The sequence below is a fragment of the Sphaerodactylus townsendi genome, linkage group LG15 (assembly GCF_021028975.2).
Source record: "Sphaerodactylus townsendi isolate TG3544 linkage group LG15, MPM_Stown_v2.3, whole genome shotgun sequence".
NCBI classification, from domain to species: Eukaryota; Metazoa; Chordata; class Lepidosauria; order Squamata; family Sphaerodactylidae; genus Sphaerodactylus; species Sphaerodactylus townsendi.
Window position 1 is genome coordinate 4,500,679 of NC_059439.1, and position 22,249 is coordinate 4,522,927.

General features: G+C 46.4%; 1 protein-coding gene across 3 annotated transcripts in view; it reads left to right on the top strand.

Annotated features, from left to right (window-relative positions):
• Positions 1-22,249, top strand: part of ZNF385C (zinc finger protein 385C) — a 210,069-nt gene that overhangs the window by 95,815 nt on the left and 92,005 nt on the right. For all 3 annotated transcript variants that reach the window (XM_048518013.1, XM_048518012.1, XM_048518014.1), the window contains exon 2: positions 2,301-2,552. In XM_048518013.1, coding sequence (XP_048373970.1) covers positions 2,303-2,552 — 250 coding nt within the window. In that variant the 5' untranslated portion in view covers positions 2,301-2,302. The remainder of the gene's footprint in view (positions 1-2,300; positions 2,553-22,249) is intronic.

The window sequence follows — 22,249 nt, forward strand, 5'->3', positions numbered from 1 at the left end:
CTAGCACCTTTTATTATGATTCTAAGCGAGGGCGTGTAGAAGAGGTGAACGGAGGGAATTCCGGGAGAAGCGGGAGAAGCGGGGAACTGAGAGATGATCATGTGATGCATGATCTCACCTGGCTGCTACGTGTGGAGAGGAGCATCGGCGTCTGGGCTTCTACCTCACCTGGGGCCATGGCCATTGTCCGCTTTAGTAATAAGACACCCGGTGGTTGTGAGCCAGGTAGTTCATGACCTGTGACTCATCGGGGGATGAGGGGTGGGGGAGCGGTGCGACCAGAAGGCCGCAGGAGCGCCGGTGTGCCGGCGCTCTACTTACGGTGCTGCTGGGTCAGCAGTGCATCCCTACACTTTGACCTTAATAAAATTTGACTGTCTGAACAGAGATCAACACAAAAGTAGTAAAGCCACTGTACCCACTTCTCATAACAAGCACTGATGTGAGCAGTGAAATTTTATAAATAAATAAAGTGCAATTTATGGCGCAGAATATAATACAGAACAACAGTACTTAAATTCTCTGTGTATAACACTGCCCAACACCAGAGAATCTCATCTCAAGTGTACTGGGAACAAAAATGCTGATGCCAAAGTCCAGAGCAAACACAGCATTCAAGGTCTCCAAGGTTTTCCAGTGCTGTAGTCCTGAGATTTCTTGGTTACATTAAGCAAGTCCATAGAAGGAACAGGTTCCACGGTAGATTCACGTATCCGTTTGCTAAATACTTATTTAAGCTTGCCACATACATTAATCTAGATGTATCCTTGTTGATCTGCTAAGTAGCATGTATCATATAAATAGGACATTTGAGCATTTAAAGCACTTCACGCAATTGTAGCGAACCTTACAACAGTCCTGTGAGGTATGCTGCTGGTATTGTCATGTTGCAGATGTGGGGGCTCAAGGTTTGTCATGTGACACTTGATTATTCAAGGGACATGGGAATCAGCACTCAGCTCATGTTCTCAGTCACTGTATGATGTCACTTCTCAAAACCATCAAAACTCCAATGTGTTTCAGCCCAATTTCCATGCTGACTTTCACTGTCATTCACAAGTGATCCCAGGGAAGTGTGAACTGTGCCCAGCAATTATTTGGTGTTATCCCACACATGCTACAATAAGAGTTCCTAATTGTAATGGAGGTGGATGATTTTTTACTCTTACACATCAGGGACCTCTGGTTTGTCCCTTGAACAGGTCAATAAATGAAGAAGAGTTGAAGGGTTGGTTTTTATTCCCTTCCTCCTTCCTCCCCCACTTTTCTCTAACTTTAAAGAGTCTCAAAGTGATTTACAATCGCCTTCCCCTCCCCACAATAGACCCCTTGTGAAGAAGGTGAGACTGAGAGAGTTTCGAGAGAACTGAGATTAGTCCAAGGTCACCCAGCAGGCTTCATGTGGAGGAGTAGGGAAACAACCCCGGTTCTCCAGAATAGAGCCTGTAGCTCTTATGGAGTGGGGGAAACAATCCTGGTTCAGCAAATCAGAATCCACTGCTGATGTGGAGGAGTGGGGAATCAAATTCCTGTTCTCCAGATTACAGTCCACCACTTTTATTTATTTATTTATTTATTTATGGGTTTTATATACCGCCCAACCCCCAAAGGGCTCTGGGCGGTGCACAACATAAATACATCTTACAACCCATACAAACAAACCCCATTAAATTAGAATTAAAACACAGCGATAAAATTAACAAAGATGGCATCACGCAATAAAACCCAATTAAAACCCTCCCAAAGAGGGGGGAAGCAGAACGAAGAAGTGGGTCCCATAGATGGCAAAAGGGAACTCCAAACCGGAGGAATAAAAAGGGGCACTCAGTCAGCGACTGGGCACTCCAAAGGCCCGGCGGAACAACTGAGTCTTACAGGCCCTGCGGAATTCACCAAGATTTTAACCACTACAGCCATGCTGGCTAACCCCACAATAACTGGCTATGTGAACATAGGTCTAATTTTCCACTCTTTCTCCAAAAACCTACACATCCACGCACGAGCCACCCCCACCCACCCCTTGGAAGTGTTGCCCTGAAATTTTGTAGTGCACCAAAGAGAATGTAGAAGGCCCTGGTCAAACCAAAATGTCATCCTTGCAAAGTGGGTCCTTGATGTTTTCAGCTGAATTAAACGGCAGTGTGGACTAAAGCAAAGGCAGTTCACTCCATCTAGAGGTTGTGGAATGAACTGTCTGGGTTTTGTTGTGCTTCAAAGGAGCGCAGGAAGCTGTAATTTTGACAATTGAGAGGTTGGGACAAATCAGTGAGAAGATTCCATTATCTTTCTCTTCCTTGTAGGTATGAAGCGGCCATTGAGCCCAACCCATCCCCCTGGGAGTGGCAATTGTGGGAATCTGGCAGAGGATACTGGCCTAGGATGCCGACCAGAGCAGCGCTCCAAGCGGGAAAAGAAGCACCCATCGTTCACACTGTGTGAGGTCTGCAATATCCAGCTCAACTCAGCTGTCCAAGCTCAGATCCACTACAATGGGAAATCACACCAGAAGCGCCTCAAACAGCTCAACAAAGGCAGATTTCTGACCAGTCAAGGTAAGGCCCCTGAGGGAACCTGTGAAGTGATCTCAAACAGCATACAGTTCACAAGGTGTGCTGCTGCTTGTCTCCTGCTTCCTTAAACCATTTCTTACCCCCTTTCTCACTTGTTCTGCTGATAGATTCAGAACACCCAAATGGTGTTATTTCTCTCTCAAACCCTTTATGTCCTTCCTCAAAATCCACCTTTTCTGTGAAGCCTCAGGTTGAACCCCTAAATCCACCTCCCCCCTGCTTCAAACTCATTGTGAATAAGTGGTCTGAAAAGTACACATTTTCTGGTTCCATTCGTCTTCCTTCCTCATGCCAAAGTTTTAGCTGGTGAGCCTTCAGAAGAGACAGAGTAGTTTTTCTCCATCAAGCACTTCAGCTGCATGATAGCCATAATAACTATTACTAAATAATAGCAAGCCTTGTTTTGCCCTTCAAGTAGAGCTTCTGGCCCTTTCCATACGAATACTTTAAAATGTTTTGAGACAGGAAATAAAATGTTTCCTTTATGGAGTTCTGCATGGTTTTTTTGTCCCGTTGGTTCTGAAAATCTTTTCTTTCCAGACTCAAAACGTTTTCAGTGAGTCCCTTTTAAAAACGATTCTGTAGGCTGGAACGTTTTCAAAACAGCTTCACTCCTGTGTGGTCTCTTTAAAACGTTTTCCAAGCCTCTCTGCCATCCCTGAACTTTTTCCTCAGTGCCCTTTTGTGAGCTCGCCTCCCATTTGCCTGTTTCTTGCCATTAGTTCTGTTAGTTTTTGTTATTGGGGGAGAGTGCTAATCCACGAGGCATTGATTATAGGAAGTATGGAGAATCACAGCATGGATGCATCAATTCTTCAACTAACTAAAAAAAAGAGAAAAAACGCATAATGGTGACCATGAATCATTTTGAGGGGGTGAGTGCAGACATACATCGTGCTAAAGGGGCGGGGGGTCATGAGCCAGAGACGAGGAATCCAGTGCAGAGCCAGAAGACACTGTGGACCAGGAGTTGCAGGCAACAGAGCCTGCTCCAAACTCTGTCCTGCCAGCCAAGGCAGAACCAGCTCCAAGTCTTCCCTGCAGAGGCAGCAACAGAGCCTGATGCTGTTCAGTTGGGAGAGCCATCAGTTACCTCGGACAAACTGAGTAATGAGCCAGCTGCATGAAGAACTCAGCTTCTAAGTGCTGAAAAGGAGAAGTTCCTGCATTGCTGCTCGCTATGGCAGAAGGCTCTGTGAGCTGAAGGCATCTGCTTCGGAGGAGGGCTGAGTCACCACAGTATCCTGACCCTGTCAGCAGTGGCATCTCACTTAAGCTTTCTTGAGCATAGCCCGACCTGGGTGCAATGAGTGTACTTCCCGGTAAGCTCCACACACTTGGTCTTCCTCTGCACTCCAGTTCTCAGCCCGTCTGCCTGACCTCCTGCCTGCCTTGACTCTGGACTGCTTGACTACCCCTTTTTTGCTGTCCTCCTTGACTCTGGATTGCTGGACCGTACCCTAGCTAACACCTGCTGTCAGTACAGGGGGGAAGAATTGAAAACGTTTTTCCAAACATTTTAGGAGATTTGCGCGGAAAGGGCCTTGGTTTTCTTTTTTTCTACAGTAATTTCTTACTAACCTGAACCCCTTGTTCAAATCAGAAATGTGAGTAGTTCACATGGGCTAGGATGAATATTAATCTGCAGATATAGCTGACTGAGTGATTTGACAGCACTCTGATTTGTTTTTGAGTCCCCCCTAAGATAGTTAGGGCAAGGATGGTCTTTCTAACCATTAGGGTTTTTTTCATTAAATGGTAAATTTTCAGCTTTGTCATTTCCATTTTAGTAATATAAAATGTTATTTAAATAGATACACTGAACAAGGAGTAGATGACGACTCCATGCAAGGCATTTTAGCATCCAGGTCAGTTGTGGATTACCCATCAGAGCTACTGGGGGAAATCCGGGGGGGTCTGCCTTACCACTGCCAGAGCTACTCCTCAGGGTAGCCTTTGCAGCCAATTAGCTAGATGCCCCAGTCCCATGTGGAGTGTGTGAGTTGCTGCCACTGTAAGCAAGCTAGTGGCCCTGTGTGGGGCAGGCATGTTGGCACGGCCATGAGTGAGCCAGTAGCCCCGTATGGCTGTTTTGGCACTTGAAAACGTACATGGGAGAAGGGGACAAGAGCATTTTCATGGATGGGAGTTCCTTAAAAGTGAGATATTGAAGGCTCAATTTCAAATAGTTCCAATGAGGAGGAAAAAGGGGAGGTGTCTAAGGAAACCAGTGTGGATGTCTAAAGAACTTTCAACTGAACTGAGATTTTAAAGGGACATGTACAAAAAAATGGGGAAAGGGGGAAATCACCAAAGAATGTGAAGGGAGAAAGTCAGAAATGCTAAAGCTCACAATCAGCTCAAACTTGCGAGAGATGTTAAAAACAATTTAAAAAGGGGTTTTTTTGTTATGTCCGTAGCAAAAGGAAGAAAAATAATATGATAGAGACACTGTGTGGAGAAGATGGTGACATTCTGATAGGGAACAGAGAAAAGACAGAACTACTCAACACCTTTTGTGCCTTGGTCTTTTCGCAAAAGGAAAACAGTTCTCAATCAGGGGGAAATGGAACAGAAGACACAGTAGGGGAAATTCAGCACAGAATAAATAAAGAGGTAGCACAGGAGTACCTGACTACTTTAAATACATTAGTTTGACCAGAGCCTGATGAACTAAAAGAATTGGCAGAAGTAATCTCAGAGCCACTTGCAATAATCTTTGAAAATTCCTGGAGAATAGGAGAAGTCCCAGCAGGCTGGAGGAGAGTAATGTCCTCATCTTCAAATAGGGTGGGGGGAGAGGGCCCAAATAATTACTGCCCAGTCAGCCTGGCATCAATACTATGCACGACTCTAGAGCAGATTTTTAAACGGACAGTCTGTAAGCACTTAGAAGGAAATGCTGTGATCTCCAAAAGTCAACATGCGTTTCTCAAAAAAAAAAAATCATGCCAGAGTAATCTTATTTATTTATTTGTTTGTTTTTTCGATTTTTAAACCGCCCCATCCCCTAGGGGCTCTTATCTCTTTTTTGTATAGAGTGACAGGTTTGGTGATGTAATAGCTTTTAAAATAGTGATAGCGGGCCACAGCATGCGCATCAATGCTATCCATAGTCAAAAATCAAGGAATGTCGGAGCCCGGGCAAAAATCCTGTCCTGACCTCCTAGTGATTGGAAGGTTGTGTTATGTTGTGTTATCTTGCACCTGCGCCAGCTCAAAATATGCCTTTTACTCTGTGAATCTGAAACAACAGCAAAAGATAATTATTTTAAAATCATACAGATGTTCTAGCCAGTATAGGTTTTATACTCAGAGATTGCACATGGAGAAACACAACATTTTATTTTATATTATTTCATTACATTATTGTAAGACTGAACACCACTCAAAGTCAACGTAAAAAGAAGAACTTTATTGATTTGGGTCGTCCTTGCTACAGAGTGCTGGAACTGAGGATTCTTGTCCTCAGTTCCAGTATTTATTCTATTTACAAAAACAGACAGCAACCAATCAGCTTTTCCCCTCCCCACAGTTCCTGGTCTCTCATTGGTTCTGACGGAGCTACATAGTTTTGTTTTACCGTAGCTCCCCATCTCGGTTCACAATTCTTTTTTTTAAACCCAGGTCATAGCCACTCGCGAGCGAAGAGCTGGGCAGGAGGCACTTTAATCAGCTGTGCTGTCCTCTATTTTTTATTTCCCACCTGGCAGCTGCGTAGCCATGCAGGGTCACAGGGATGTCTCGTTGCATCGTGAGACATCAGCATGGCTTTGGGGTCCATTCATGCCTGCCAGCAGTGGAAGGAGGTAAATTTTTTTAAAACACGCCTCCATATGAAGGCGCAACAGCAACCTGCATTGTTTCCGTGGGCTCTGGTCGCTGCCTGCACGGATGTATGCGAACACGAAAACAGGAGAGTGGGTTACTTTATCCCGACTGCAACCCACTTTACCTGTGCTGTGCAGAAGGGGCCCTAGTCTCTCCTCGTAGGGCAGTGATGGTGAACCTATGGCACAGGTGCCAGAGGTGGCACTCAGAGCCCTCTCTGTGGGCACATGCAAACAGAGTGCCCCCCCCCCCCACATCTAGGCTGGCCTGGGCCGCTGGGCTTGATTATTAGCATTAAACCTAAGACCTAGTTTTGGGGAAGCAATGTAGGTAACCCTGTTAAGCGCTGTTAAACCCCACTGATTTTCATGCAAAGAACTAAAGCAGAATCCTTTACCTAAGAGGAAGCTTGGTTGCTGGCAATGGGGCTTGCTTCTGAGTAAATTCTCCTAGGGTCATGATTCATCCGTTGGAAGAGTTGCACGGTTGCTTCAAAGCAAAGCCACCAACTACCACCAAGCTTACTTCTGAGTAACGCACGCCTCTGAGCCAACTGTTTTTTGTAAACTAAAACCTCAGTGTTTAGGTTAAATTGCTGTGTTGGCACTTTGCGATAAATAAGTGGGTTTTGGGTTGCAATTTGGGCACTCGGTCTCGAAAAGGTTTGCCATCACTGTTGTAGGGCATGGATTCCAGACATTTGACCATTTTGTCCACCCTCCTCTGGACCCATTCCAGCTTGTCAATCTCATTCTTGAATTGTGGTGCCTTGAACTGGACACGGTGCCTAGAACTATGACCCTTGTTGAGCAACTTTGGGACACAGTATTCCAGGTGAGGTCTGACCAATGCAGAATAGAGTAGTACTGAGTGGGCCAGTCTGGAATGGGCCTTTGAATCCAAGTCCTAATCATCATCCTATCCACTACATCACATTGTGTGATCTCTAGCCCCTTTTAATTGCAAACGTTCTGACAGGGATAATTGCATTCATATTTTAAGGGGCATGAGGCCATCTAATACCAGTTCAGGGACATACCCAAATGGGAGTATGTGTGTGTGAAGAGTACGGTTTTAAGCGGCTGATGTTTACTGTATTGTGGCCCTATTACCCTCCTCATTCTCTCCCATCTTTCATGACGCAGGGCTAGAAATGCCACCATCGGCCTCACCATGAGTAACCTTTCTCTGGTTTCTTGGAGCGTAAACTCAGAAAGGCACACAGAGCTTGGAGCGTCATGCTCAGTTGTTTTCACATGACTAGCGCCTTTTTTGATGTGGGAGGGAGGGGAGATGACTAAAAACCTTTTACAATCCTACGCCTGTTGCAGTGCAGAATATGTGGGACGTGTGTTTATTACCTGCCTTCCTCACGGAGACTCAAGGTGATCTCCATTCTGGAAACTGGATCTGAAACAGGGTTCAGAGGATTTCAGTTTCAATGGACTTGATAGAGTCTGGTTGTTGGTCCCATTCTGTCCACATGGATTGTGTGCAAGTACCTGTTAATGTTCTCCTGTGCATCCCCAAGGACTGCTTCAAAATATTTTGTTGCTTCATGTAGGACTGCTTGTTCTCACCTGGGTCTGCACCCCTGCCAGCTGTGTCCTTGCTGATCCCCGGGCACAGTGCAGGGGACTTGCGTTGCAAGGTCTCCACTGGTCAATGGTGGGGGACAGAAACTCCTAGAGATTTGGGGGTGGAGTCTGGGAAGGACAGGGGCTTCATGCCATAGAGCCCATCCTCCAAAGCATCCATTTTCTCCAGGAGAACTAGACTCAACAAGTTCTCACTGGCAGGGGATTGAAAGGGCGGTGAGGAAGTAAGGGTGCCAGATCTAGGCTGGGAAACTCCTGAAGATTTAAGATGGAGGATGGGGACCTCAGTGGGTACCATGCCATAGAGCCCCCCCTCCCTCCAAAGGATCCATATTCTCCAAGGGAATATTCTCTACAATCTGGAAATGAGCTGTAATTCCAGATAATCCCCAAGTCCCACCTGGAGGCTGGCATTTCTACAGGGGACACAGCCCACCAGGGTCAGAGCAAGGGGGAACTGCACCAGGGCACACGCGTGCTCTGCACCCCTGCCGTGGTGCCATTTGCCCCACCCCACTCCTCCATGCCCGCTCCATGCCCAGGTCACACCCCCACACCAGCACACACCCGGGGTATCGGGCCTTCCCTGCCCCTTTGGTGCTACGCCACTGCAGCCAATAGCCCTGCAGTCTTGAGTGGTGATGCTGGCCATCTCTCTCTTGTGTCACTGATTGGGGGGGGGGGGTAAACTGAGCCCCAACAGAACCTTGCTATGCCCCTCCTAGCAGTCCCTTAAGTGGCTTGACTGGAGAATCAGCCCTGGCATGCCTCCCACCACCTTTTTTGAACTTGCTGAGCTAAACATCACTTCTTTACTCAAATGTAATTTATGCGAGAGGTTCCAGCAGTGAAAAAAGTATTTGGTTTTGAGGTTTGGACTGGGGATATCTGTTCTCGAACAACCACCTCTTTGCCTTCTGGCACTTCCTGTCATTCCTTTGGGATGGATAGGAAAGTTACTGTGTTTGGGGCTTCCTTCTGGTGCCCTTTGTGACTCCTTCTTGCTTGGAAATCAGGGGGCATGTGCGTTTGTCATGAGGGATGACAGAGGGGAATGATGTGAAAGGGTGGTCTACCCCCTGCCTCCCCTCCCTTGCATGCCACCCCTCACTTCCTCCCTCCCCTCCCTTGCATGTCACCCCTCCTCCTCCCTCCACTGGGTGGGTGGGCCATGTCCAGATGCTGGGGCCCCTCCCTCCCCTCCCTTTCATACCACACCTCACTCACTCACTCCCTTCCCCTACCTCACTCCCTTTCCCTTGCATGCTGCCCCTCCCCCTCTCTCCCCTCCCTCCACTAGGGTAGGTGGGCCATGTCCAGATGGTGGGCCCCCTCCCCCTCCCTCCCCTCCCTTGCAAGACAGCCCTCACTTATTCACTCTTCTCCCTCACTCCCCTTCCCTTGCATCCTGCCCCTCCCCCTCTCTCCCTTCCCTCCGCTAGGGTGGGTGGGCCATGCCCAGATGCTGGGACCCCTCCCCCTCCCTCCCCTCCCTTACAAGCCACCCTCTCCCTCCTTTCCCTCCCCTCCCTTGCATGCCACCCTTCCCCTACCTCCCCAGGGCAGATGATCCTGGGTAAAGCATCGTTCATGTATCCAGATCAGATGCAACCTAGAATTTGATGTATTGTCAGAGGTTTTCACAGCCAGAACCAACTGGGGGTTGTGGGTTTTCTGAGCTGTGTGGCTGTGGTCTGGTAGGTTTTGCTCCCAACGTTTCACCTGCATCTGTGGCTGGCTCCTTCAGAGGCTGTGTCTTGGAGTGACATGCCTCTGAAGATGCCAACCATAGCGGTGGGAGAAACAATAGGAACAAAAACTACCAGATCTCGGCTGCACAGCCCAGAAAACCCACAACACCCAAACTAGAATTGTGAGTACTTTTGATTCTGTCCTTATGTTTATTTCCCTTAGTGTGCTCAAATCTTAACCTTTGCAATACCCTGGCCTGAGTTCGTGCCTTGTAGAAAAAAATATTGTGCAACTGAAGAGAATCTGCACAAGTCCTTAAATACCTGCCTGGCTCCATGGAGTTCCACTGATAACTCTGCAAGGTTGGCTTTGGGCAACTGTGCTTGAGAAATGGAAACTGGATTTTACCAGAAATAGTGGTGGTCACCAGAAAGCGAGGACAGAACTGTGGCTAGCCTTGTCCACAATGTGAAAGAAACCACAACATATGGCAGAGAGCGTCTTTCCCCTTTCTCCCTAGCCATGAGGACACTTAGACTTCGTTGGTTCCATCACCTTAATTGTCAAAATATCTGATAGAGGGAAACAAAGGCATCTCCCTGGGGAGGTAGTTGCAACATTTTGGGGTCACAACCGAGAAGGCCCTTTCTTGGTTTGCCACCCATCTAGCTTCAGATGTCAGGGGCAATCAAAGCATGGCCTCTAAAGATGACTGCAGTGTGTGGGAAGGCTCATATGAGAGGAGGTGTTCTTTAAGGTATGTTCATCCCAGGCTATACAGGACTTTAAAGGCCAGTCCCAGCACCTTGAATTAAACCTGGAAGCAAACTGGAAGCTACTATAGGTAGAACAAAAATTGTATGGGTGTCATGTTGTATGGAAGCAAAGTGAGATTTGCTAGGTCAGCCAGCTGCAGAGGATTTACTTTGAAGGAAAGAGAATTCCCCTCCTTTACATGTTGCATGGACTGGATTCCATCTCTTGATAATGCTGGAGCATGACAGACATAAAACAGTTTTTATATTATAGATAAGGAGTAGGAATCTGCAAGTACTGGTGAAAGAGTAGAAAAATCTTTCACATTGACTCCTCCTCCCCCCCCCCACCCCGCCCTTAGCTCCAGTCCTTCCTCCCTTTCATCTGGCTGCTCTTGTTCAATTATTGGCTCCATTTGGCTTGCTGCAGAAAATCAAAATAACTTCCAGACTCCCCTGAAGTTTTGAGGGAAGCTTCAACCCTCCATTTTCTTGAAATGGATTTTCCCACAAACAATGCATTCTGTAAATTGTGGCTGGACCTACTGTGTAGATTTTTTGATCCACACGGAGGTAAGTCCTCAGCTATTATACATAAAGGTTGCTGTCATAATTCACAAAACCCTTTCTGTGATTTGCGAGGTCAGGTGTGACCGACTAGTGTGGTACTAGAATGTCACCCACTTGTGCTTCTTCCATCTCTCAGCTGAATCTGTCTGCACTCCCCCTCCTTATTACGTGGCCCCAAAAAGTCACTGAACATCCACAGCTTGAATTCTCTAAGCCAGCCTGCCTTAGGCCCTGTCATTTTGCATCTCGCTGATCGAGTCATCAGTGTAATGTTGGGGGTGGGGGGGTTGAGGGGGAGGAGAAATTCTCCTTAGGGCTCGTCTGTACCTCAGCCTATTGCCGTTTTTCTTTGCCGAGCCAGAACCACCTTTTGCATTTTTGCCATCCGCTTTCAGAAGTGTTGTTGAATTAAGCAGGTTGCTGATTGCCCGAGCAATGAGTTGTTCCTACATAATTTATTCCCTGCATCCTAGACATTCTGGAGAGCCAAATCTCTTCCTGCTCTCCCTTCCACATTAGCACCTAATACAGTGGTGGCGAACCTATGGCACTCCAGATGTTCATGAACTACAATCCCCATCAGCCCCTGCCAGCATGGCCAATTGGCTGATGGGAATTGTAGTTCATGAACATCTGGAGTGCCATAGGTTCGCCACCACGGACCTAATAAAATGTAGGATGTGACCTCGCATTGTATATGATGATGCCACCTTTGTAGTCTGGCGAGAGAAGAATGCTGTGGGTACCAGCCTAATATCTCTGCAATGTCTAATTTCAACCCAAAGTGGCAAAACTGTTATAGAACTGAAGAGCCACTCCTACACGTGTCACATACCTGCATCTCCCTGATGATTGCTAATAAACACAACAGCAGCATCCTCAGAGAATCCCTAGTCCCTCTCGCTGGCTGCTGTTGGTTGGGGGTGGGGAAACTCTAGGATGATGTTCTGTCACACATCATCTTTTACTAGACGGGACTAGAAACACCTATCAGCAGTAGTCCTGTGCACCACCAAGGCATGCCAGTCTGCAGGAGAGACCTGTTGATCCTTTGGAATTATCGCTCATCTCCAGACTACAGAGACCAGCTACCCTGGAGAAGGTGGCCGCTGTGGAGGTAGGACTTGGTGACATCGTATCCCACTGTGGTCCCTCTCCTCCCCAGGCTTCATCCCCAAATCTCCAAGTGTTTCCCAACTTGGGATCTGGCACCCTGCCCCACTTCCCTCTGGAGTTAAGGAGGGGGGCTGGCAAGGTGAGGGGACCTGACCCGAGCACCACCCCCACCCCCATCTAGTTTGGGGCTAAGTGTGGTTAGGACTGCATCCTGAATCTTTTCAGAATCCTACTCCCGTTTATTCAGTGAGGTTTCCTTCTACGAAAGTTATTTTAGGATTTCACTGTAAATTCCCTGTTTCCTTTCATGGTCTTCTTGGTCCCTGTTTTGGTTTCTTATTTGGGGACCAGTTTCTCTTTCACAAAACTGATAACAGTAGAACAGAACTGAGGGAAGTGTTTAAAGATACTAAATTCTGCCACTTGGGAGAAGGAAAATAGTGCTTTCTACTTTGCCTCCCTTTGGATTTCCAACTTATTTTGCTGATTTCCTGCTTTTCTTTTGGAGCAAGGCCAGAGTATGGGGGTGGGGAGGTTGAAGCAATTTTCTTATTTTGTGTGCTATGGAGGGGGATTCTTTGGCAGGAACCATGAAGAGCATAGACGATTTGTGAAAAGCTGGGAGGGTTCATCATTTGCCTGCGACAACGGCTGAGTGAGCCTGTGATTGTAACACCAGCTGATAGGTTTCATTAGAAATAGAAAAAAATTACAAAAAAGGAAAAACAATGCAGATTTTCAAAACAAAAAATGCAGCACAAAAAACAAAGGATCCAGCACAGTTGTGCAAGAGGGGAGAGAGAAAGAGGAAAGGGTGAATGTGAGACTCCAGGGAATAGGAGTCACTCCCTCCAGAAGTACACTGGCACAGTTGGAGTAGGGAGAGTGAGTAGTATTGCCAACTCCAGGTTGATAAATTTCTAAGTGTTGGGGGTGTAGCCTGGAGAGGGCAGGGTTCCGTAATCTATTCTCTGAAGCTGCTGTTCGCTCCAGGTGAGATCACCTCTGTAGTCTGGAGATCAATTTTGGTCCTAGGAGATGTCCAGGCCATACCTGGAAGGGTGAAATCTGTGTAAGGTTTCTAAGAGCGAGGAAGAAATTGATAACTTCTGGCAGTTGAAAGAAACATTCTGGTGTCCTGGGGAAGTGGCACTCTCCTATTCAGATTGAGTAAGGACCAGATTCAGCTATGTTAACTTTGGTGATTTCTGCACAGCATACTAATAAAGTTGCCTCGAGCTTGCTTTACGGAGTCCCAATCTGGATTCAAGCTATTAACCACTCCTTGAATTCTCTTCAATCCAAATTGTTTCACAAGATAACTGGACTCCCAAATTGCGTGCCCTATGCAGCTCTTTGTCTGGAGTTAGGTCAAAACTCCTTGGAATAAGCCACTTGGCTGAGGACTTTTAGATTCTGGCTGCGAATTCACTTTCTCTCAGACTGTAATTCCCTGGTCCACCATCTGCTCTCTGACACCCATTCCAACCCCTGGTTTTCCATAATTGAAGAAAAAATGGCCTCTATTGGACTGTCAGTGGATTCACTTTGCCCCTTGTCCTATTCAGAAGCTTATAGGAAATTAAAAGGTCAACTATTGGATAGAGAGTTCTCTACCCTAATCACCGCAGAAAATGTGCTCCCTCCTGTATTTTTCTCTCCCATTTGAACTTGGCCACTTGGCACAATACCTGTATTGCTTAATAAACCCTGCTCAAAGGAGAGCCATAATGCTCACCAGGTTTAATGTTATGCCTTCTGCCTTGTTACATGGCAGATTTAATAAGCAAGAAAAGGCTAAAAGATTGTGCCCATGTAACGATGTCTCAGTTGAATCTCTAGCCCCCCAATTACTACACTGTCTCAGATTCAAGGAAATCAGATCCAAGTATGTGAATCTTACTCCTTTACATTTACCCGATCTCCCCGATTTAATTAGATTACACTACTTGTTGGACAACCCTGATCCTTCTCTCTGTATGATAGTGGCAGACTTTCTCCTGGAAATTACTACACGCCAGTAGATTTCCTTTGACCTGTATTGTATATGCTTTTTAATCTGTTTTTTATTACTGTTGTACTGTTGTCTATGCCAATAAAGGCTTGCTTCTAATAACATGTGTACCACGTTATTAATGACGAAGAAGAAGAGGAGTTGGATTTATATCCCCCCTTTCTCTCCTGTAAGGAGACTCAAACGGGCTTACAATTTCCTTTCCCTTCCCCCCTCACAACAAACACCCTGTGACAGGCTGTGAGGCAAGTGGGGCTGAGAGAGCTCAGAAGAACTGTGACTCAGTGGTGTACCACTGATGGGGACATGGGATAACCCTAACCACCACCACCACCACCCCCCCAGGTGCCCAGTGTAAGGCTGTGAATGACCACGAGGAAGCCAACTAACATTGACTCCTCCCCTGGCCTGCTCCCACTATGCCAGCGGCAGGGACGCTGGGACACTGGTGTCATGTCCACCGCTGTGTCCCAGTGCCAGGGAGGGCAAAACCCCACACTGCCCAAATCTTCTGGATGGAGGGGGTAGTCATCCCAAGATTAGTTTCAGAAGAGCATGACACCACCACCACCACCCCCCACCCCCCACTGAAGCATCAAATGTTTACATGCTTTTTAAAAATGCCAGACAAGAAATGTTTTTACCATGATAGTACGGCGGTAAGTTTTTTAGAAAAAAAAACTTCTCCAACCATAAGAACTGGGAAACTTGCTGTTCAGAACTGCACACTTCTGGAGAGTCGCAGAAGAGCCTGTAGGCCAGAGAGAAGCAGCTCACCCCTTCCCCAGCTAATGGGATGGAAATCGGTTATCATCACCAACCGTTTCCATGCCAACCTGTTCAGTAGAGCAGATACCACCCAAATGCGATGGATTAAAAAGTGTCTTGCTTAACTGACCCTTGATACCTGTTAAGGGCCAGTGTGATTATGAGTGCTAATTATGCACACTTAGATCACAACCCTTTGTCTTTGCCGTAGTTATGAAGGCACGACATAGCTCGGCTTGATTTCTCAGCATGCAATAGATTTTTCTAGCGGTTGTGTGAGTATGTGTCCGTTTGGGGGGCTGATACCTAGGACCTGAATTATTTACTGTCTATCCCCACATTATGTCAGCAGGCTGTGGCTAATCCCCGTGCTCAGACCCACCTAAATTGAGGTTTCTGTGGATTTGTATTATGGTTGTATAATTTGCATAGCATATGACTGTACAAAACGCCAACCGGCTCTCTTCTCCTGGTTGTTTCGGTGATGGGGGAATGACTCTTAACCCATATAATAGAACAAGTGGGGTTGTTGGGAAATAATGAACTAACCCACCCTTCACAGAGGCAAGGATCAGGATGCGCATTTAGAAATGACATCTTTTCCAGTTCATTTAACCAGACTAAATTCAGTCAAATGAATGAGACCATCTCCCAAGAGGGAAAGTGGTAGGTCAGTTCCCAAGATGGAAATAATAGGAATATCCACAGTACTGATGGAGGGGAGGTCCTCAGGAAGCTACATTATACTGAATCGCACCCTCAGTCCATCCAGATCAATATTTTCTGCTTAGACTGTCAGCCACTCTCCGGAGTCTCGTGGTGGGGTCTTTGACAGGTCTTTTTAATTGGAGATGTTGCGGGTTGAACATGAGACGTTCCACGTGCAAAGCCGATTCTCTGCTACTGGGCCACATCCTCAGTTGAGAAAGACAAAGTTTTGTAGACCCTAACTCTTAACACTTTCCACACAGGCCAATAAACACGGGTTAAGGGCAGTATAAAACCTGGGTGGGGGGGGAACTTCGCACGGATCCGACTCCTAAAGCGAGTCCACTCTGCATTCCCCCCCCCCCCAAGCTGGGTTTTTCAAGAATTGGGTTATGTGCGATTCTTTTGTTTTAACACACCTTGCAGCCACGGCCAAGCAAATGGCCATGGCTGTGAGGCATGTTAGGCAGCTGCGATCCAAGAGAATCACAGTCCCTGGCTCCCATCTGCAGAGCCATTCAGAGACGAAGGGCCGTTTCATGGCCCTGGGGGTCAGTCATGCCTGACTCCAAAGCTGTGCTTCAGAGAGAGCCAGGGACCGAAAAAACCCACACTTCCGTGTTAAGGTGCACACCCTGTTCACAAGGCTGGCTGTCCACGGGACAGCCTGCCATGCGAATGGACCTGAGCAACGATGAGTTAGTGTAACCCGCCTTTCACCTTCACCTGTGTTTATTGGCCTGTGTGAAAAGGGCCCAAATCTGGGTAGAATCATCAGGAGAGTCTCCCAACAAATCCCTGAAAATTTGGTGCTGCTAGCCTAAAACCTGCGCCCCCAGCAGGCCAAAAACCAAAAAACACTAAAAATAAAAAACCACAAATGGGGGCAGAGCTTCAGACATGTAATGGGGGGGTTGAACCCGAGAAGCCCCCTTACCTATATCGTTGAGGTGCAGGGAGCTGGGCAGGGGGGCGCTGGGAGCTGGTCATACCCCAAGCACCATTTTCGCCCAGTACGCCTCTGGCTGGAAGCAGATCAAAATATTAATGGAGACTCAGATTTATCTGAAAACTTGGGAAGCAGCTTTTAATTTCTGTTGTAGGTGTTTAGTGTTTGCAAAATCATCATTCTTACAGGTTTTTTTTTTAAAAAAATGCTGTTTCAAAATTTCTGCTAGTAAGTCTCTGCTGTGGAAAGAGAAAATATTTCCACTTCTTAAAACTTCTTTAGCAAATCCATCTCAAAGAAGACTGGCTGACTGATCCATTCTGGGAGGGGGAAGGTATAAACATTTCTCCTCATCTTCAAGTTAGTCAAGCTGCCGAGCTACTCCAAAGCAAATTTGTCTTCCTGGAATGATTCCAAAGCTGGAAGGGGCGATGGGAGGGAAGATTAGGATCCAAATTAAGACAGCTGAGAGAAATGTTGCCCCATCACCCTCAGGCCAAACTCCCAACAACCCTTTTCACTGTCTCTGTAACTGGAGAATCTGTAATCAAAACAAAGCCCTAACAGAGATGGAGCAAGAAGAGATTTTGTTTTTTCATCAAGGACATTTTGAGGAGTCAGGTTGTGTTTCCTAAAAACAGATACAAATTTCAGCCACAACTGTGAACTTTAAAAAGCCTGCATTCAGCAACACAATCCTCTGCCAAATATTAATTGTATTAATAGAGCAGCCAGTCACCCATCTGAAGAAATCCCAGTGAATTAATCGAACAAATTCTGTCAATTAATTCCAAAATACTTGCATATGAACAAACCATTTTAATTGAAGGAAAAGGCTATTGTATTGTTGAAGGCTTTCACGGCCGGAATCACTTGGGTGCTGTGTGGTTTCCGGGCTGTATGGCCGTGTTCTAGCCATAGTACGGCCGTGTTCTAGCAAGGAGAGAATGCTGCTAGAACACGGCCATACAGCCCGGAAACCACACAGCACCCAAACGAAAAGGCTATTCTTTTGGTTTTCTTTTTAAATTTTTAAAATAATTTTCTATAAATGTAAACAGAAAAGAAAAGAAATAAATTAGTCAAAACAGTTGTTACAATTACATCCAAAGACTAAGAAAAAAAATGCTCATATGATATTATACACAATAGTCTAATAAACAATAGACAGCTAATTTAAATAGCTTTTACGGACAATAGAGACTGATATAACAATGAACATGAAATAATACAATCTTAACAAAAATCGTGAAATACATGATGTGATATCTGATAAACCTAATAATATTAGACAATGCTAAACGAGATAAATAGATAGATAAAATAGATAAGTGAGATTGATAAGCGATTGTTATAAATTTCTCATCCATTCAACCTCGAGCCCACATATTTGCTACCATCTATTCATAATATATTTAAATGTTAAAGCTCTAAACAGTCTGGAGCATTTGTATCTGTGGGACCACCTCTTTTGATATACCTCCCCTTCCGCAAAGAATGCTGGAATCAGCAAATAACAACTTATGGGGGATCCCTGTCCCCAAAAATGTCTGACTATCTTCAACGGAACCAGAGTTTTTTTGGTTTTCACTCCAGCCTGGTAGAATGTTCTTATAATTGATACCTGAGTCCTGTGAGATTTACGTCAGTTCCACAGGGCTTGTAAAACTGAGTTTTTCCACCAGGCTTACAGTTGAGGACAGCAAAAGTATGCATCTTGACATCCCTCCCTTTCTCTCCTTCCTCCACTCTAGTGGGGTTATCTACTGTCAGCTATGTCACCTATAGTTTTAAATCAGTAGTTGTATATATTGTATTATTATATATGTTGTATTATTAAAACCATCATCATCATCATCATCATCATCATCATCAATCCTCTTCCCTTCAAACTCCTTCTCAATGTAGCATTTCATGAGGATCATTAATGGTTTATGAGTATCGCTTCACCAACCTCTTTCTCAACGTTCCTTTGAAATAAAATAACACCAGTAGAATATGCTTCCCACACACCTTGACATTTTTTGATCGGTCTCTTATTCACAAAGCTCATCGGTTTTGTGAAAAGGCCATTTTTGAATGGTTTTAGAGGGTGCAGGGGTGAGAATCGCAGCGCTTCCTTAGACTAAATACGTTCCTGCATAAAGAACGGCCGCCCCCGCATGCTGAAAAGGATTTTGGAGATCACCAGTGAGGACAAGAAAGGGCAGGAGCTACCAAGGGAATTCTGTCACCTTCAAAACCTAAACAACCACCAGTACAAACACGGGGGCAATGGTTGAGAATAAAGTGCATTTTTATCAATTTGAAATTTGCACTGAACTCCCCCCTTGCTTGAAGCAGCTTCAAGCAAAATTAAGCTGATTTCCGCATAAACTTTTCAACTGGCTTTTTTGTTTTTGTTTTTTGGCCAGGGGGTGTGATGTATTTTTAAATAGATACATTCATTTCTCAGTTATCAGATAAAGTCTGCCTGCCTGGCCCGCTCTATCTTCTAGCCACACAGCTGCTCAGGCAGCAGAAGGAGGTGGGGCGCATTTGCTGAAAGGCAAACATTCCTCAGCTATGAATGAACAGCCTGTGCAGCTAAGATGCGAAGGACTCTGCCGCAGTGAGAATGAAGGCTTTTGCTGTTTTTAAAAAAATCAGCGCCATGAATTTCTCTCCCGCTTCAGCCATTAAATTAGCTCAGCAAACAGTGCACTGTCACCAATTACAGCAGTTATGAATGGGTCACTCTGTTCTTATCAAGTGTGTATTTGAGCTTTGCACAGAGAATTCACCTATTGGCCTTCTTCTAGACCTGCTGTTTACATCTTCTGCCCTTCCTTTCTTGGTATTCAGATATATATACATATGTAATCCTTTTTTTGCCCCAATGGCTGGGTTCTGTGGTCTAGAGCAAGGCTCACCCGGAGTGTGTCCGAGATTCTCGTACACAAATAATTCAAAGAAGATTGCAGAATCCAAAATGATGTCCAAAAGGCTCATTAACACCAACCGCATGTTACAGGCCTATCCTGCTCCCGATCCACCCTGCATAAGGCCCTTTCCGCACGGAGGCGGAAAGGCTTGGGTCGGCGTTTCTGACGCTGATCCAACGACGCTGGGACCGTCCGCATGGACGGTCCCAGAAAGAACCAGGAAGACAGAACCGCTGGGCACCATCGCCGGCTTTTAATTACCTGCTCTCCGGCCCGCCAAGGCTGCCAGCTGGGGCCTGGGGATTATCGTGCCCTAAGCGCTACCAAAGCTTCCGCGGTCGCAGAGCACGGCGGTGTGTTCCCAGGCCTCGGCAACGCGCTGGAGGGCTGGAGAGCAGGTGAGCGAAGGTGCAGCGGGGGGGGGGAGCGCCAGTATTTGCGGCAGCGCGTTCCAGCTGCCGGTTCCAGAAAAGTGCGGCGCTTCCCAGTAATAATTCGGAAACGCCGGCTCGGCGCCGGGTGGGCGGTTATATTGGCAATGCCGCTGCGAAGCTGCTGCGCGCCTTGTGCGAATGGCGGTCGGCGCCTGACGCAAGCGGAAACGGCCTAAGTCACAGCCCAGTGAGTTCAACAGGCAGGAGTTCTTGCCAGAGAGGGAATCTTTCTTCTTGCTTTCTTCACCTAGGAGCTGTTCACCTTTTCTGCCAGACCAAGACCTGGGGCATCTCTTGAGTAGGGTGCAGAGGCCAGGATGCGTGACTGAGTGAAATTGGCGGTAGCCTGCGCGGATTTCTTTGCGTTTTTCACTTCTAAAGTGCGAATGAACTGTTAGGCCACCAGCGGTGAACTCTTCCCAGCTAATAAAGTGACTCTGCTATAAGTCTCAATTTGTCTTCTAATTAACTAGTAGGTAGTCTTCCCACTCACCTATAGGGGTTATTTTCCCCCCACTTTACAGGCTCCAAAGCTCATCAGTTGTCTTGTGCTTACAATAAGAGTACAGTCTTCCATGCACCACTTGTCTGCTTTATTTCCTCTTTAATTAGCAGTGTCCACTCATAATAGTTCTCCAAGTCACGGGGGCTCTTACAATGCATTTCCCATAAGCCTTTGCTTAGCATGCAAACCACTGGCAGCTATGAGCAAAGTGATATCAAAATGTCTGCTGTCTGCCAGTCATCTCTGGCCCAGACCCTCTATACCCTCACAAGCCTAATCCCCCTTTCTTCAGTGCCACCCAGACCCAACCGAAGGGTCACGTGCAAGTAAATCACGGTTTCCAGTTATTAGGGATATCCTGTTAATTGCTTCTCTGCTTGTGCACCAGGCCTTTTATATATATATTTTTTCAATTTCTCACATTTTTGCCCCTCCCTTCCTCCAAGGAACTCAGGACGGTGAACATATTATTCCTTTTTTATATTCACAACAACCCTATGAGGAAGGGTCAGGGCAAGTTCACGTTTTCCCTCTCACCAACGTATACCTCAGTGGCCCCCTGGCCAAAGCTTCCTGCTTTCTCCCCACCCGGGCAAATGATGTTCCTGGGATTTTGCTCCCCATCACCTCAGCTGCCTTGTGTTTGGTCTGCACACTGAAATGCCCTGGCCCCTGTAGTTATTGGAGACTGCGGTGGAGTGTGCAGATATTTGTCCCAAAGGGAGGAATAGATAGCACCCATTAATTTTGGTGGGAGTATGGTTGTGATCTCCCCAGTGGTGGGATCCAAAAATTTTAGTAAAAGGTTCCCATGGCGGTGGGATTCAAACTGTGACGTAGTGCCAATGGGGCTGGGTGGGGCATGATGGGGCGTGGCCGGGCATAACAGGGGTGGGGCATTCCCAAGTGGCCAGCAGCAAGGACGCAGCAGCTGCTGCCTGTCCTTGAGCTGAATGCATTTAAATGCACGCAGAGGGCGAGGGCTGCCACGCACATCACGTGCGCACCTCCTGCTAGACTGCTTCAAGTTCTGTGCGCTACAGCTGAGAGGAGGGCGTAACTAAGGCAAAAATCACGTGGCAAAATCACCAATTAGTAACCCCCTCTTGGCACACACAAATAATTAGTCACCTACTCTCGGGAACCTGTGAGAACCTGCTGGATCCCACCTCTGGATCTCCCGCTATTACAACTGATCTCCAGGAGAAAAAAAATCATTTCAGCTGGGGAAAATGGCTGCTTTGGAAGGTGGACTCTATGGCATTGAAGTACCCCCCCCCCCAAAAAAAACCGCCCTCCTCATGTTTTCCCCCCAAATCTCTAGGTATTTCCCAACCTGGCAGTGGTTATGATCTTAGAGTGACCTTTGGAGTGGGCTCAATCCACCTTCTGCTGAACCCCGTATCTAAGGTGATAGACAACAGTGTGTCACTCAAATTTTCTGACTGAAGGACATTTTGCGGCAGCCAGAATTTTCAGAGACTTCAGTCCCTGACGATTTCAAATCATTGCTGTTCATACAAACTATTGTCTATTTTGGAAGGACAGGCATATGGAATTTATGTTCCACTAACCTTGAAGCTTGTACAAGACTGGTACACATCCAGGTTCCAGTTAGCTTAATGCAAAGTTATCTTAATGGACTTTCATCGTGTTATACAGGATCTACTACACAGGATTTTTATCAGCATTATTAGGGTCTGTATTTCAGATACCTTGCGGTAGTGTTGTACTGCTTATGGATTTGAACACGTGTTGTAACAAAGACTTCATCTGAAAGTAGACAGCAATTGCTGCAAGCCTTCCTTGTTTTAA